Below are 16,788 nucleotides of genomic sequence, written 5' to 3' on the forward strand. Positions count from 1 at the left end.
CCAAGCTTACACTAGCGTAGTTAAATCACTTTAGGAACACACCTCCGTACTCCGTACTATTATTATTATTATTGATATAGTATGATAATATAATTTGTCCTTGGCAAGCTGGCAATGATAATGTGAGACTGCATGGCGGGGCACCTGTATTTCTGTCGGCTAGCTTGCTCTTTCACAGTGCAAAGGCGCCCCTAGGGAGCTGGGCCTTTTTTCTACGCTACCGTACCTGTTGGATTTCACGGCTCAGCTGGGCCCTCTGCCATTCGCACTCTCTTCTTCCTACATTGGTAGTATTCTCGTTCAACGTTAGACTAGAAGTACCATGTCTGATACTGTCCAAAAACTATGTCTTCTTCTGTCGCTTATTCTCGCATTCTCGGCGCAAGCCCACGCTTTTGGGGCGGGTAATATTGCATCAATATCCCGCATTGAGGGCCAGAATTGGCGTCATGGTGACATCGAAGACGCATTGTTGACACTGTTTCTGGCTCGCGTGGCCGGCGGCCGTAAATTCAACAAACTCGACGTGCAGCGTGTCTATTTCGGGAACTGGCTTCGCGACTACAGCCTGGCTGTTGATGTCGGCACTTTGAAATATGTAGGCGCCGAAGCCATCCGCATCCTAATTTGGGTGCTCGGATTTTTGAGTTTTGGGCAAGCTACTGAATTCCCTCACTATGCCAGCGGCGGTAACTGACTATGTGCTCTAGATATGGGGCCAAGGAGTTTGAGGTGACTACAGACCGTTTAGGATGCTATGAGCCTACAGAGCATATAGACAACCCTCTTGGTTATGCTGAAGGGAGGATGCTCGGGATTATGATCATCGACTCAGGGGTCCAGTTGATGAGGAGCGTGAGCTATTAGTTGATTCTATGACAGGTATGTTGGACCACTCTCCACGCTACTCTACTATGTAACATGTGGCATAATGAGTCCTTTGTTGGTTACCACGGCTAGGTTTGAAAAAATTATATAGCGACAGAGGGTGTTGGTATTGCTACATCTGCAGGCCTTGCACGGCGTGTTTTCTGTCGTTCGATTCAGCTAGGCCGCCAATATGCGAAATCGTGGAATGATGAAGACTTGCATGAAGCTTTTCGTCTTCTTGGAACCGGTTTGCATTGCCTGGAGGACTATGCAGCACATTCCAATTATACAGAGCTGAGTCTTATTGAGATGGGTGAATCAGAAATTTCCCCCCATGTCGGTCGTAATACGATAGTTGAGCTCCATGGTGCGCAGAATGACGTCTACCCCGTGGTTACCGGCACTTTCGGCGGGGTGGACTTTTTCCACTCCGTACTGGGAGAGCTTTCTGATAAGGTCACACAGTCTGAAGTCCAATCCTTGGAAGGTGTCATAACTGATTCACAGAGTGGTTCTCCTTCTGAGAGCTTCGTACAGGATCTTCTCAGCATGATCCCTGCTGGATTAGTAGACGACAGTGAAGCGCAGGCAAATAAAATGGAAGAATTCAAGACACAGTCAGAGAACGCTAAGCAATATAGCCAAGATGTATCGCTGCGTGAGCTAGAAGAATGGACCTGCTACCTGGAAGGGTTGCATCAGAAAATTTACCCCGTGTTGGAGTGGCATGATGAGATTATCAAGTCGATTAATTCTGCCATCGAGAAAATACCTGTTCTACCAGAATTGGTGGAGCAAATTCAAGATCATATAACGGTCTTTGTTTTCTCTGTTTTGGCACCTTACGTGCTCCCTATTATCAAGCAAGTAAAGGTGGAGCTTCAAACTGGCTCCTCCGAGGTTATTCAAAGTAGCAGAGAGCAACAGCATATTGTTTTTGAGAATGATGAATCATCGAACCCTACTCATTCTATGTTATCTAAGGATCATTTTTCAAACGTTCTAAACGAACCAGCAGGTCGGGTAGCTTCCGAGGTTATCAAGTGGACTGTGCCACAGCTGATGGAGTGCTGGGATAGTGAAGACATTGATATAACAAGGACCCTGGACAGGATAATCGTGGGGGTGTTCCACCATCCTGCCCTTCGTGAAAATGGAGAAGATGGCGCAGCTGATGTACGCCAGATCATGTTTCATACAGTCGAGGAATGGTGGCATGGCAAGACCGAGGAAGAGCAGGAGCACCTGCGCGAACAGCTCACCCGCCAAGGCGTATTTGAAGGTAGAAACCATAAGGAAGGTGTGCACGACACCGGCCATGGCTGCGGCAAGCCACTTGTGTTACGCAAAGGCGGCCATGGCAACCCCCTTGAATCTAACGGAACTGGTCCTAGTAGCTTGGAGGAAGCTGCTGGCGAGGCTGCTGGTGACGGAACACTCAGGGGCCTGGTCAGCGGCCTTGTAAGTAGTGTTGGGTCTATGCTACTGAAAGATCCCGAGTCACACTCTCCAGATGGTACAGTCATGGTGGACAGATATGAAACTCACGGAAAGCTTGATAACCGAGGGGAGCAACATCAATATGAATACTAGGAACTATATGACGACGAAGCATCACTTGAAGAACAGCGGCCCCCCTGGAACGTTCAACACGAAAATTACGATAAAGGAGAGCTGTGTGGAGACCGTTGGAACTATGAACACGAATCAGTGGAGTGCCTAGAATATCAGAAACGAAACGAGTATGATCATTTCGTGCCCCCGTTGGGTCGTAACGGCCAGACTTCTGGGTATAACTCTGAGGAGACCTACAGATCCAGACTTGATGAGTATAGCGATGGCAATGGGGGATATTGCTATGGTTACGACGGCCGCCCTGTACGCGATGAGCATGGTGATGATTCTACTAATCCATATTATGCTTGACAGCCGTCTCCAGTATGCAGACGTGGAGAGGCAAGGCTGTGAAAATGACAAGCCTTACAGTCAGTAGATCCTCGGCTAGGTGCATGTTCCCATGCATATTACATATTCTGGTATTGATAATTGTCCCCTAAAAGATTCTGTGCCTCAGTGCAATGGCACTGGAGAAGGCTACGGTGGAGCCAGAGGCGATGGGTATGTGTCCCGTGAGGAGTATGGTGCAGACCACTACAGCAGCAAAAGCGATGACTACATGAAACGACTGTACGGATATTGACGGCGTTATGATAGAGTTTCAAGGGGCTATGGATATTGAATTTGACGACAGTCGAGAATTATCTGCGAACTATTATTGTTTTGATCAGATTCTACCGCCTGCTGGGCCTTATTCTTTCTTTCTCTTTTTTTCCTCTTTGCAGGTAGAATGGTGACAACCCAGAACTGTTACACGGTCGGCTTCGCCCCTGCCGGTCCCCAGCTTGTAGTGTCCAACGCACAATCACCATGCCTTAACCTCTTCTGGCATCGGTTGCTCAACTCGAACGATTTTGTCGCAATTAAGTAAACAAAGCGGGTCAAACGCTAGTTTTAGCTGTGAAGGTTGCTATTGCATTAGCATTTTGAGCGTATCCAAGATGAGAATCATGATCTGGGGGAGTAATGCTCAAATTTCTGCAAACCTACCCGCCGCATCGCATCCACCGTAGACTCGCCCAGTTCATGTTCGAGGTAATCACGTTTAATGAGTCCAACACCATGTTCACCTGTAACAGTCCCTTCCATCTCTACTGCTCGCTTCACCATCCGGTGAACAACAGCTTCCGCAGTTTTTCTCTCATTGTCATTGAATAGAATGATGGCTAAAAGAAATAAGTACAGCAGCTGCGAGCGAGGACAAGGTCTTCTTACCGTGAAAATTACCATCCCCAACGTGACCACAAATTCCTGCCAACAGTCGACTTTGAGTCATGTCTTGTTTCGTGGCTTCGATGATGCTGGGCAGTTTACTCATGGGTACTGCCACATCAGTAGTCCAAACCTGGTCTTCCGGGCCTCGCCTCATAGACATTACGCTCCAGAGAGCTTGTTTTCGGGCACTCCATAGCTCTCGCATCTCCTCGTCGTTGCGGGCAAACTCAAAGGATTGGCCCGCACTGGAAGAAACGATCTTTCGTACTGTGCTTACCTGCTCATTGACACCGGTGGGTGTTCCTGTAAACTTGAAGAACAAGGTGGGTGATTCCTTCCACCGTCGACTAGTTGCTTCGCTGTCATTTATACATTTCATTTGCACATCATCTAGAATTTCCACACCGGCAACCGGGATACCATCTTCCACCACATGTGCCACGCATTTTGCAGCATCTTGAACTGTCGGGAAGCTTGCAACAGCGACGCTCTGGCTCTTGGGTTTGACCGTTAATTTCAGCGTTGCTTCTGTGATAAGGCCAAGGGTCCCTTCGCTCCCAATAAAGAGCCTGGTAAGATCATAGCCAGCACTCGACTTCCGCGGACGCTGCCTGGTCTTGATTATAGTGCCATCCGCAAGAACTACAGTTAGAGAGAGGACCCATTCTCGCATTGTACCGTACCTATAGGCATTCGTCCCTGAGCAGCCAGTGCCTACCATCCCACCTATCATGGCACCCGGGCCAGGATCAGGTGGAAAAAATAGACCATCTTGCGAAATCTGCTCATTTAGCTCTTCCCAACCAAGAGCAGGCTGCACCACTACGTCAAGGTCTTCTTTATGAATAGCCAAAATGCGATTCATGCGGCGGAAATCAATACACACGCCGCCCCGGGTGGATGCAAAATGTCCCTCTAGACTAGTGCCACCTGAGTACGGCGTCACTGGAATAACTCGCCGATGGCAAACCCTCATTATCTGAGAAACCTCTTCCGTGGTCGACGGATAGAGGATAAGGAAAGGCTTTTCGGTTTCCTTCCGAGAATAGGAAGACCAGTCTGACCCTGAATGTATTTCCAAGTCCCCATTCTCTGTGGAAACGTTCTCTTTTCCTATTATATCAACGAAGTCCGCCCATGCGGCTTGGAGGTTCGACTGAGAAATATTGTGACGCGGCGGCTCTAGTTCGAGAATGTTCGTTGTTGATGACGTCGGAAGACTTGGCGGCTTTAGAGTCCCTAGGAAATAGGCTCCAGTAGAGAAGAACACCAAAGCTGAAATAGTGCGATTAGCGGTATGTTGGATAGGGTTTGTAATATTTTTCGAACGGGGTTTCAGTAGGGACATACCAAATGTTAGAGCTGTATAGCGACCTCCCTGCGACTGAGTCTGATATTGTGCGTAACGCTCTTGCTCAGCGCGCTCACGCTTCAGCCGTTGTTGTGTACTCTCATAGAGCTGGTTCTTGAACGACTGAGGTCGTCCGTTCGCACAATTCCGAGCAGAGACCCGGTAATGCCTCTGTTGTTGCGCAGCGGTTAGGCGGTAGTTATTAATTCTCGGCTGCAAAGCACGTAATGTTCCCCTCAAGGGAAGGGCGTTGGATCGGATCATGTCAACTACTAGATAGTTGAGCGCTCCAACAGCAGACTACCTCTGACTAATTCTCACCGAAGCGATTTCAAAGTTCTGTCAAATCATAGCCCGGCGGATGCATGCCAGGTGGGCAACTTGAACTGATAGATAGTTGATAGCTTCCCTGGACTTAGCTTAGTCTTATTCTGGCAAGGCGGTCTTGGCACGACCATCAAAGTTCCGCTACTCCGTACACAGGCTTCTATTATTATTAGTATGGACAGCAGGTCACCAGGTAGGGTACGTACGTACGATTATTTGAGTAGATAGTATAGGGAGACATTTACTACGCAATACGCCCATCGATTCCGTGTGGCGAAACAAGTCTCTCCTTTAACAAGCGTAGTTCCATGGTTAAATGCACAGTTGCTGCAGAATTGACATGCAGAGTAGAATCCGAGTGAGCAAGGTTAGGGAGAAAGAGATGAGTTGCTACCTACACAGGGTAAAATAACATCTAGGTATCGTGTATGTACAGGTACACTCCCTGCCGGTATTACTCTACCTGATAAGTAGGTGTGGTGTATATATTTTAAAGAAACAATGGTGCCATTAGATCCACTAGGTACCGGGTGGCATTCCTCAATAGATGGTCAAGTTCCCTGCTTTAATTTTCCGATTGACAGAACCATCGAAACCGGTTAAAATGAAAAGAACCAGCGGTTAAATTCCATCTGCTTTAGAGGCAGAAAGCTGGGGAATGTCGACCAATGACATAAGAAGTGCCCCACTAGCCCGGCTGGTTAGTGGGGGAGGAGAGGGATACATAACTACCATGAGAACTATCCTAAGAGAAGATAGAAAAGAGTACTTTGATCCAGACAAGTCGTCTTCTCTATTGAATTAAACATTACCCCCAGGACCATCCCACCTCATCCCACTTTACAAGCCCATCTACCCACTCAGTCATACTGCCTTACTATCCTTGAGATAGCATTAGGCTTGCGCCCCCCCCCCTTCTTCCCCCTTCAACTTTACTCTGGAAAACTTATCATTTTCAACTTCCCCCCTCTTCCGAAAATAAAATATCTTAATACACCATCCTCAATCACTTAGTCAAACAGGAAGTGCTAAAAATGGGTGCGCCACCCAAAACCGCTCAGGTGCGTAGTAAAGCCATAACCTTTCCCCAATACCGACTCATATCAACAGGAAAGCTGAATGTTGGTCCTTTAGAACTTGTCCTTTGTCCTCGAAGGGATTCATAAGGTCAAATTTGAGGACCGACCAATCCCTCAACTGAGAGATGCTCATGACGTTCTCGTGGATGTCAGGTTTACCGGTATTTGCGGTAGTGACGTATGTGACGGCTTTGCCCACCAGAAATTTGAGTTGCTGACTTGTCGGGGATTGGAAATACCAGGTTCACTATTGGGAACATGGCTCAATTGGTCAATTTGTCGTCAAAGATCCTATGGTACTAGGTCATGAATCTTCTGGCGTAATCAGCAAGGTCGGCTCGGCTGTTACAACATTAAAGGTGGGGGATCATGTTGCCATGGAGCCTGGTATACCGTGTCGCCGGTGTGAGCCCTGTAAAGAAGGGAAGTATAACCTCTGCGAAAAAATGGCCTTCGCCGCAACGCCACCTTACGACGGTACGCTAGCCAAGTATTATGTCCTGCCCGAGGACTTCTGCTACAAGCTTCCTGAAAACATCAATCTTCAGGAAGCTGCTGTGATGGAGCCTCTCAGCGTCGCTGTGCATATTGTAAAGCAAGCAAATGTAGCGCCAGGACAATCTGTGGTAGTCTTCGGTGCCGGGCCGGTGGGGTTATTGTGCTGCGCGGTGGCTAGGGCTTTTGGCTCCCCGAAGGTCATCGCCGTGGACATCCAAAAAGGAAGGCTGGAATTTGCGAAGAAATATGCCGCAACAGCAATCTTCGAACCTAGCAAGGTTTCTGCGTTGGAAAATGCAGAACGAATTGTTAATGAAAATGATCTCGGCCGTGGAGCGGATATCGTTATTGACGCATCAGGTGCTGAGCCTTCAGTTCATACGGGCATACATGTCCTTCGTCCTGGTGGCACTTACGTGCAAGGTGGTATGGGAAGGAATGAAATCACCTTTCCCATCATGGCGGCTTGCACGAAAGAGTTGAATGTCAGGGGCAGTTTCCGTTACGGCAGTGGTGATTATAAGCTTGCGGTTAACCTAGTAGCTTCAGGCAAGGTTAGCGTAAAGGAACTAATCACCGGAGTCGTCAGTTTTGAAGACGCGGAACAAGCGTTCCATGAAGTCAAAGCTGGGAAGGGTATCAAGACACTTATTGCTGGTGTTGATGTATGAGCCCTATTTGGAAATGATCAATTGTGACATAAGAAAATTTAGTTTGTTATTATTTCCTTCATGGGTTGGCTGCGTGAAGGGGATGTTACTTGACGTAACTCTAAAAGAATATGCATACTAAAAGAGGGTTGGTTTCTGCGGTGGCTTGTACAGATCTCGCTTCATTGTGTACAGTATCCAAGGAGAAAATTAGTAGATGACTAGGAAGCTGGCGTTTTGGTTGGAGGACCTGGCGATTCCGCAGATAAAGTAGTGTAGAATACAATCACTCAACACCAACAAAAAAATAAAATCATCAGGGGTATCGTGCTATACAATTTTCGAAAGGAGTGTTCCTATTACACGGAGTGCCTCGTCAAGAGAGCGCGATATAGCACCCAGTGAACATACCTGGGTGAGGAAAGGAAGGTGAAAAGAAGACGGCATTTACAACAACTGGGCAACCAAACAGATATACGAGCATACCTTACCTGTCCTAGGGCATGTGTAAGCTGAAACAACTATACCAAACTCGCGAAAGAGAGAGAGTGAGATGTAAGTGGTGAAAGTAAGGGCAATAGCTGCAGTTGAAAGACGACGATAAAGGGGCAAGATCAGGGAATCAGCAACACCCTTTGCCGTTCTTGTTATGTGAGCCACTCAACCGGAAGACATCCTCCCATTCTCTCATGCCGCTTTTCCACCTACTTGCATTTGTAGGTTTCCGATTGTGCAGTTGGACTGCGTTGTCATCGAGAGTCATCCGGCTCCGTATGCTGGAGCCGTCGCTTGTTCCATGGCCATAAAGGCCGCCGTCGCCATATTGTATACCGCTCTGAGGGTCGTCAGGGTCAATTTCGCCAAGTTCAATTTTAGTTAAGATGATTCTGGCCAGCCTGTTGAATAGTTCCTCCACACCTTCTCCAGTGAGGGCCGAAACTTCAACGACAACGGGGATGTTTGACTTCGCAGCCCACCGGGAGGATTCTTCAAAGTAAACTTCACGGCCATGGGGAGCATGTGTAGCGGTCATGCGCGTCCCAGTCGCTAAATGGCTGGTAGAGCGGACAGAACCGCCACCCGAGCCGAATGCAAAGGCAGATTGTTTGCTGGAAGTGCTGGACGGTGTTGGGGGAGGTCGAGTGGCGTCCTCTGTGGTGTCACTGTGGAGCGACATGTCGGATGTGATATCCATCTTATTCCCGGCCAGTAACACGGTTAGATTAGGAGATGCAAGGGCACGCGCATCCATGAGGAAAGTAGGAAGGGACGCAAATGAGGTATAAGATGATACATCGTAGACAAGAATAGCCCCCGCTGCTCCCCGGTAATAAGATCTTGAAACAGAACGGAACCTTTCGGTACCTGCAGTATCCCAAAGTTGTAGCTTTATCCTTGTCCGTCGAGGGCCGACTCCTAACTTAACGATTCTCGAGGAGAATTCGACACCGATCGTTTGCGACGATAGCACTCTCCCTATAGGTGCATGGTGTATTAGCGAGCCGGCTATCCAGCTCGGGGGAGATCAAGGTATGAAGCAGGTTTAAATCAGAAGTCGCAGCCGTACATTCGTTCTTCACAAATCGGTGGAGCACACAAGACCTGCAATCCCAGATGTCAGTGGATCGCTAGGAAGTCCGCTTCCCAGGAAAACTTACTTTCCAGCACCACTTGGACCGAGAAGAATAACCTTTGCTAGGTAGTCATACATACTCTCTAGCTCCTAGAGGATATCAGACAAAATCCGCTAGATATGCAAAGGAACAGGCGCGCGCTAGAGGATAGAATAGAGGATGCGGTTTGGTGGGGACATACCTGATTTCCCTCTGGAAGAGAGGAGGTCGAAGAAGTATTGGAGAAGCCTCTTTTGCGTACCATGGTTATTCAAATTACCTTTTGGAAATGTTAATTTAGGGAAGAAGGCGGGATATGAGGAGTTACTATAGACTCCTTGGATTTTTGTAATTGCGATGCCTGTTAAGGGGATACCGCATTGAGCCACGCCCTACTAGTACGTGGGGAGGTCTCCACCGCTGTATTGCGACGACCTAGGAGTACACGAAGATACAGTAATCCACAGACAATTCTTCACTTCACGCCTTCTGAACCCGTATCTACAAATATATAAAGGTTACACCAATTCCAAATATATACAAGCACAAGTATCTATCCTTGGCTTATAGGTAAATTACCATTTCAGTGGTCTCAGCGGTCTCTCCCATGCTTCAATGTGGATCAGTCAAGTTATTACACCCCAGGTTAAATGCTTTCTAGCACCTTATGTGAGCAGCAACCTAATTCGCTCGCCCTTTCTTAAATAAACTGTTACTTTCCAGAAAAATGGGGCAGGTGGAAGGGCAACGAAGGCGAAAAAAGGGAAAACAGGGAAGGAAAGAACTGATTGATCCATAGACGAAATATTAATTCTCGAGCGACGTAGCATCTCGCACAACAACTGAAATAATATGTTATATTAGACAAGCCAATGCAGATAACCCAACAAACATATCCGCAGTCTACCTCGCATTTCTTGCGAGTGCAGTGACGGGAGGAACATTAGTTTAATGATGTCTCACGCAATTCAACAACGGTGGTCCATCCTTGACAACACACTCTGCTCATGTTATGTTCACACCAGCAGCATGAAATGACAGGGCTAGAAGATTGCGCTACGGTTTCTGATTTAGAGACGTGCCTCGGACTAGAAAATTCTGTAACCGATAACTGTATAGGTGAACCTGACACAGCACCAACTTGCGCTTCAGATAATGCTCGATCGTTTAAGCCTGATCTTCCTACCAAAGATGCAGAGCCGTGATTTGCGGGGGCAGGAATGGCAGGGAAAGCCAATTTTGCATACATCTCGGACGGCAGGTCGTGCCAGGACTCGCAATGGCAGCAAATGACGAAGAGCTTCGCGACCAGTTGGCCTCGCCGGAAGTGTTTCGGGTTTTCTCCAACTTGTTCTGTCCAGTGGGCTGATGTGTTAGGGTGCACAGCTTGGGAGGTATGATGAAGCTTGGAGGGTGAGATTTTATTAGCAGAGGCGCCAAGGCTGGCAGGAACAGAAGCAATATTTAGTTGTTTGACCGGAATTGATTCCTCGCTTTGCGACTTTGAAGCACTCGGCGCAGCTTCATCTGCGGTATTGTACTCCTCTGATTCTGAATCCTGGGACAAGCTAGCCGACAACGAAACGGTTGAATGTCCTATTCTGTAATCCAAGGCGTTTGTTGAACCACCCTTTGGTGGTGAGTGCTTCCCTCGATCACTAGAGTTGGAATCACACGGGCATATGGATATGCTTTCCCCCTCCAGACGCTTTTGTGCTGCAAGACTCCATTCTTGGCTCCTAGATCTCGCCGAGCGGCTCTGCGAGTGATTTTCAAGTACATGGCCTCGTGAACCATATTCATGTGTTTTCACAGGCCCAAATGCATGTTGCACTCCCTGCTTTAAAGGGGGCAGCCCTTTTGGCTTGGTATGGGGAATTGCTGGACTAGAATGCGGCTTAGGGCTATGATCTGATAACCCCGAAATATTCAGTAAACGGGTCCGCGGACTCTCCTTGGCTATACTCGTAAAATCAAGAGGGCTGCTTGGAAAGTGTCTGTCTTCTCTGCCATCTTCATTCGACAATTGCAATGAAGTCATAGGGTGTAGTGCATTTGTATTGGAAGAGGCGGTTATTTTGGAGATTGCAGAAGGCTCCGTGTGGCACAAACCATCAAAGCTTGCGGATGCTTGCTCAGTTGGAACAGCGTCGAGAGGCTGAGAAGCGGTGTCATTCCGTGTTGGAAAGCCTGCAAGCGGAGACGATGTAAAACCCTTGTGACGACCCTGAGTCTTGCCTCGTAGTGTTCTACTTGGTATGCTCCTCGACGAGCCTGATTGGAAGGCAACCATAGATTTTCGAACTCCGGGGCGGTTAGCACTCAGGGGTATGACAGATGATGTTTTCTTCGAGGGATCATTGGCATCTAGTTCACAATGGTTCTCTTCTTGTGTTGTATTGCTTTGAGAGTGGGTGGGCTGTGAGAGACGCCCGTGTGACTGTACTTTGCTAGAGATTCTTTTCCTAAGGTTCAATGCTGCAGCAAATGATGAACGATCTAGTTCTGAAGGGTCCGAAACTTGTTGTACGTGGGATATGGACATCGGTATGGGAGCAATTTGTTCCGTTGGCTCTTGCCTAAGCTTACTGAATCCCTGCACATGAGAGGTACTTGCCTCAATTTTATCGAAACTCTTATTGCTCTCAGTTCCTTGACCAACTGCCATGGCTACTTCTGAGTGCGATAATTTTTGTGATCGTAGGCATGGTGTATGATCTGCAAGTAGCGGGTTGCTTTGGACAGCTAGCTCCTTGGATATTGCTGTACCGAGGCGTTCAGGCAAGGTCGTGGATAGTGTGCGTGTAGCAGATTGAGTGCTGGGATCAGACTTTGGTGTCCCTCCGGGTCCAAGCGACTGAGGTCTTGGGGCACCTTTATCATCCTCGTTTAAAGAGCTTGATCGCGATCTCGATGAATGTCGCGAACTTGAAAAAAATGAAGAAATCCGCCTGGAGGCCCTAGGTTCGTCTGCACTCACACTTGACGCTCTACTTGAGCTGCCAAATGGCTGTTTCTTGGTAAGACGGCGTGGTTCCCGTCTCATTGGACTGGAATCCTTAGTTGCTTCCATTTGCTCAATCTTCATTAGTTTTTTCTCGAGCTCTACCCTCTCTGCCTCTAGTCGCAGTGTAGCCCGCCTCTCATTTCTCAGGGGGGAATTGCTGGTCCATGTGGGTGAGGCACAAATATCAGATTTTGTCGGCGTTTCCTCAGGAGCACAAGATGCTTGCGATTTTTGTAAACAAGCCTCATGAGCTGACGAATTTGAAATTCTTTCAGGATGTTCTCCATTCAGAGGAGTAAGCCTCGAGCCCAATGATGTATAAGAATAGGAGGTATGATTCCTGGTGTGAGTATGAGATAAATTCTCATTCACATCAAGATACCCTTGAGGTTTGTGTGCCCTCTGTTGTATGAATTGTTGTTGCTGGGGCGAAGCCGTGAGACCCGCATCTGGCGAAACCTGTGAGCTACTGTGATGCCTCTGTTTCCAAGAATCAACAGGAGCGCTCGTCTTCAGTCTTGACTGGTACAGTAGAATGTAAAAAAAAAAAAAAAAAAAAAAAAAAAAAAAAAAAAAAAAAAAAAAAAAAAGAAGAATCATTAAAGTGGCTCACATTTCCATGACCATCAATGTGCAGTATACGCTGCAGGTGTTGTGTAAGCGATGGCCTACGTGGTCTTGTGCTCTGGTCCATCTTTGGAAAATATCACAGTGGGTTTGTTCGTGCTAGTATACTTGTATGTATTAGCAGGACAGTTCAGACGGGATGTCTTTCGCTTTAAGGTTTAAAAGAGTTATAGTACAGGTCACATACAGTTATTTACTGGAAATTCAATATCAAGATGGTGTGATGGTGACGGTCAAATAGAAGAATCAGCCCTCAATGTATTGTGGCTGCCACTGTTGTATTGGCAATTTGGGCTCAAAGCCGCTGGGCCACTGTTATTTTCTTTCTCTTTTTTCTTTTCTTTTTCGTTTTTCTTCTCCTGAGGGGCAAAACAAGCCGATTACTAGTAGTCCGTAATTATTCCTACATCCGCCTGTGTTTATTACCCATTTGATTGGCTTCTGATTCCGCTCGCATACTGAGGACCTTCAGGTACAATCGGGACTTTTATTCATGTTATAGGTAGTCTATCATTTACATGCTTTCCCTAATAAGTCAAACCAAGTCAATGTGGGGTTTCTCACTACAATGAAACACCATGATAATGCTATCGATGAAGACTCCCCCCCCTTGCTTGACGATCCGACTCTTATATATTAATCAGATAATATGATAGATTTAAATCTCTGCTGCCATTACAGCAGCCCTTCTTGCAGTAATTTACACCCAGCAATGTGTCTTCCAATTTGTATAGGCAAGGCAGGACGCATAATTCCAAGAGCTTATGTTTATGACAAGGGATGCCCTACTTCATGGACCTTGGTTGATGTACAGTCAAAAGCTTGACCCGTGGTTATATGGTACATACCATGGTTCTGATCAAGCCAATGCGTAATAACGCGACTTCATCATTCCTTGGCATCTACCTACTCAAAGGTTACAAGGACCTCAGCTATTCTAATGGTTGCTTGGCATCATAAAACCCCGCGATTGTGTTACAACTCACTGTAACTCTCTGCCACAACCAGCTTCACGCTGGACAAAAGACGATTGCACTGTTGTACTCACTTTAACTTCTTATTGTTTCTTGTACACGCTTATCTTATCGACACAGATGGCGAACTGGAAAGTGTCACCAACTGATGGCCAAGAAGCTGCCACTAATTACGGCTCAATATCTCCCCCATATCTTAACTGGCAGGAAGCTGTACCTGATACCGCTAGTTTTCCACCGCCGCCAGCATTAGGCTTCTTATCGTCGAGAAACGGAAATGCCTCTAGAGACGATGCAGAACGTGCACATGAGTTTTGTGACAAGTTTCCTCTACACCTGCCTGTTAAGCCATCAGCCACTGTGTATACGTGTGTACAAGAGCATGACCTCCGTCCTGTGCTGCCAAAAGAATTTCATGGTACCTTTGCCCTTGTTTCTCAAGGCTACTGGAAGGGATCTACCAGGGCTAGAAATGGTGATACTTTGGTATCAACAAATCTTCCGCTTTATTTTCCCACTGTGGACTCACCTTTCATTACTGAGAAGAGTAAAACTATATACTTCGAAGTCAAATTGCTCGGATTCCGCGAAGGGCCAGGGCCGGTATCTACTGATTCCAGTGGGTTCTCTATTGGGTTCACAGCGCATCCATATCCGTATTGGCGGTCTCCCGGCTGGGAAAGAGGAAGCATTGGCGTATTCTCTGACGATGGGTGCCGTTTTGTGAATGATTCGTGGGGTGGCAGAGAGTTCACAAGTGCATTCGCTGTGGGTGAGACTGTGGGCTTGGGGATGACTTTTCGCCGCACAGACAACTCGAGCACAGATTTAAAAAGCAACATTAAGAAGTGTAAAGTTGACATCTTCTTTACTCGGAATGGTCACCCGGTAGGAGGTTGGGACCTTCACGAAGAAATTGATGAAGACGCTGGAAGGATTGAGGGATTAGAGGGAGACTTCGACCTTTACGGTGCGATTGGGTTGTTTGGGGGCGTAGACTTCGAGGTATGCTTTGACCAAGCGGGTTGGTTGTGGAAGATGTAGTTATGCTAAGGCTGTTATTGCCTAGATTGCTCTGCAGGGGAAGCATAGCAACAAGTTAATAGATTTAACTTAATGCAACTGGCAGAACCATTTGGTAGACGTGCTAAATCTGATCTAACGTCTTCATCATGAAGACACATTCTCATCATTTGTCAGAGGTGTGTTGTCGAAGGGCACAAAGGAGGATATACAGAAAAAGAAAAGAAAATTTGCAGAAGAGACGACAATAACAATTTATGTGCAGGATTAATATATCTATACAGAATCTCTTCTGTTCTTGACAAAAGTCCGCCGCGACCATTGCGCCCTACTAGGCAAGAGAATAGAAGATCACATGGGGAAAAGAAAAGAAAAGAAAAGGAAGGAAGGAAACGCCACAGATTCTATCATGTTCAACATGCCCGGGGTGAGCAGTGAGACCTTCTAGAATAGCTCCTGTAAGACTTACCAGGATATTCCTTGTTGATATACATACATACTACATTAGTGTGCCGGGGGGAAGTACAAGTTGCATTTCCGCCATTATCACATATGCTTATGTTACCAATATTTGGTCGTTACCAGAGAAATTAATGTCGCCCACCTCTCGTTATGTTTGCCTAGCATGACCTTTTGATGTCATAGTGTTAACCCCCCTGTGTGGTATACTTATGTAACAATCATAGGCGCTTGCAAGATTATGTCCCAGGAGTGTCAGACAGTCGATAGGGCCTACCACCACTGTATAATAGTAGTATCCAGGTATCCTATTGGGTCTTAGCCGGGTCGGCCTACGGGCAAGAAGGAATAAATATGTACTGCTTTGGATGCCGTTTCCCATCTCTAAAGTTGTATCTACAGCCAAGCGAAGACTCTAGCAGAAGGTCTTGATAAGAAATTCATGGAAGTCGTCATATTTTTCAAAACGACGCAGAAAAGCTTTTCGTACACGATCTCCTTGACCGACAATTGACCACATGGGCATGTCTTGATATCCCAGAGACTTGTTGATGAGAACTCTTGATCCCATAGACATAGCAAAATACTTAGCAGCTGACAGGCAGGATTTAATAACATTGCACCTTGCTTGGCTTCGTCCAACAACGGTAGTCTGCCATGATGTATGATTCTTAGAGCGGTTAATAAATAGGGGAAATTAACAATGATTTCGACGGCGATCAAATGTTGCATGCCATTACCAACTACTCCGTACGATAGCATCTGCCCTGTAATGCAGGGTACGTTGAGTTTACTATGGGAGGGGGACGATCTAAGCACGTGCACCAATGACCAAATGTAACGATGGGTTGTTGAAAATACAATACCATTGTTGTTGTTCCTGTCCCCACTTGAGTCGGTCCGAAGTCGAGACCCCCATCTGCAATCCTCGAATGGAGTATTTCGTGGTCAGCAACACGAGCGTCCAGTGAGATGCGACAACGCAAACCACGGCTTTCCCCCTCTTGCCGGATAGCACACTGTGTTAAGTATACGGTGGACTCGGGCAGACCCCGGTGTCAGGCTTCCCAGTAGAGTCGCGAGCAGCTGCTAACTAGACCCCGACTCTGCGTCACGGAGAACGCGCAAGAAAAGTACTTCACGACAACAAGACTGGAAGAAAGAAAATGGAACAGTGGAAACTTAGGTTATTGGTTAATGATTAACTTGATTAGTTGCAGGTGAGATGCAGTAGTCGATGGGACTAAATAATCGTCGATGGCTCGGCCGAACTTTCATTTCCATAGCTTTGCCAAGTTGATGTTCCAGTAAGATTGCAGTGTCCGCTGAACATGGAATCCCACCTATTAACATCCTAATTCGCCCCCACCAATCCACCACCGTGCTTGAACACGGAGTAATGTTGGAATATCGAGTATCTGTCCATCAGCGGATATCCGGAGGTCGTCCTACTCGGAGCGGTATTGTCTTGTAGGAAC

General features: G+C 47.0%; 5 protein-coding genes across 5 annotated transcripts; 3 read left to right on the top strand and 2 right to left on the bottom strand.

Annotated features, from left to right (window-relative positions):
• Positions 1-322: 322 nt before the first annotated feature.
• AO090038000633 (Het-C domain-containing protein) lies at positions 323-3,070 on the top strand (the record flags this gene model as incomplete). Its single annotated transcript, XM_023238201.1, has 7 exons — positions 323-689; positions 743-842; positions 883-935; positions 980-2,397; positions 2,464-2,764; positions 2,864-2,875; positions 2,931-3,070. 7 exons carry the CDS (start codon positions 323-325, stop codon positions 3,068-3,070), a joined length of 2,391 nt encoding a protein of 796 aa, XP_023093215.1.
• Positions 3,071-3,292: 222 nt separating this feature from the next.
• AO090038000632 (FAD-binding oxidoreductase) lies at positions 3,293-5,317 on the bottom strand (the record flags this gene model as incomplete). The annotated part of the gene is made up of 4 exons (XM_001825472.3): positions 3,293-3,385; positions 3,478-3,653; positions 3,703-4,977; positions 5,053-5,317. The coding sequence occupies 4 exons, from the start codon at positions 5,315-5,317 to the stop codon at positions 3,293-3,295; spliced, it is 1,809 nt and encodes a 602-aa protein (XP_001825524.1).
• A 1,097-nt stretch (positions 5,318-6,414) lies between these two features.
• Positions 6,415-7,628, top strand: AO090038000631 (NAD(P)-dependent alcohol dehydrogenase; the record flags this gene model as incomplete). Its single annotated transcript, XM_001825471.3, has 3 exons — positions 6,415-6,441; positions 6,515-6,637; positions 6,702-7,628. 3 exons carry the CDS (start codon positions 6,415-6,417, stop codon positions 7,626-7,628), a joined length of 1,077 nt encoding a protein of 358 aa, XP_001825523.1.
• A 601-nt stretch (positions 7,629-8,229) lies between these two features.
• Positions 8,230-9,485, bottom strand: AO090038000630 (putative Ras family GTPase (Rab4b); the record flags this gene model as incomplete). The annotated part of the gene is made up of 4 exons (XM_001825470.3): positions 8,230-9,083; positions 9,175-9,209; positions 9,266-9,330; positions 9,423-9,485. 4 exons carry the CDS (start codon positions 9,483-9,485, stop codon positions 8,230-8,232), a joined length of 1,017 nt encoding a protein of 338 aa, XP_001825522.1.
• Positions 9,486-13,948: 4,463 nt separating this feature from the next.
• Positions 13,949-14,979, top strand: AO090038000629 (SSH4 family protein; the record flags this gene model as incomplete). The annotated part of the gene is made up of 2 exons (XM_023238202.1): positions 13,949-14,833; positions 14,971-14,979. 2 exons carry the CDS (start codon positions 13,949-13,951, stop codon positions 14,977-14,979), a joined length of 894 nt encoding a protein of 297 aa, XP_023093214.1.
• Between the last annotated feature and the right edge of the window lie 1,809 nt (positions 14,980-16,788).

The sequence above is a fragment of the Aspergillus oryzae genome, chromosome 6 (assembly GCF_000184455.2).
Source record: "Aspergillus oryzae RIB40 DNA, chromosome 6".
Taxonomy (NCBI): Eukaryota; Fungi; Ascomycota; class Eurotiomycetes; order Eurotiales; family Aspergillaceae; genus Aspergillus; species Aspergillus oryzae.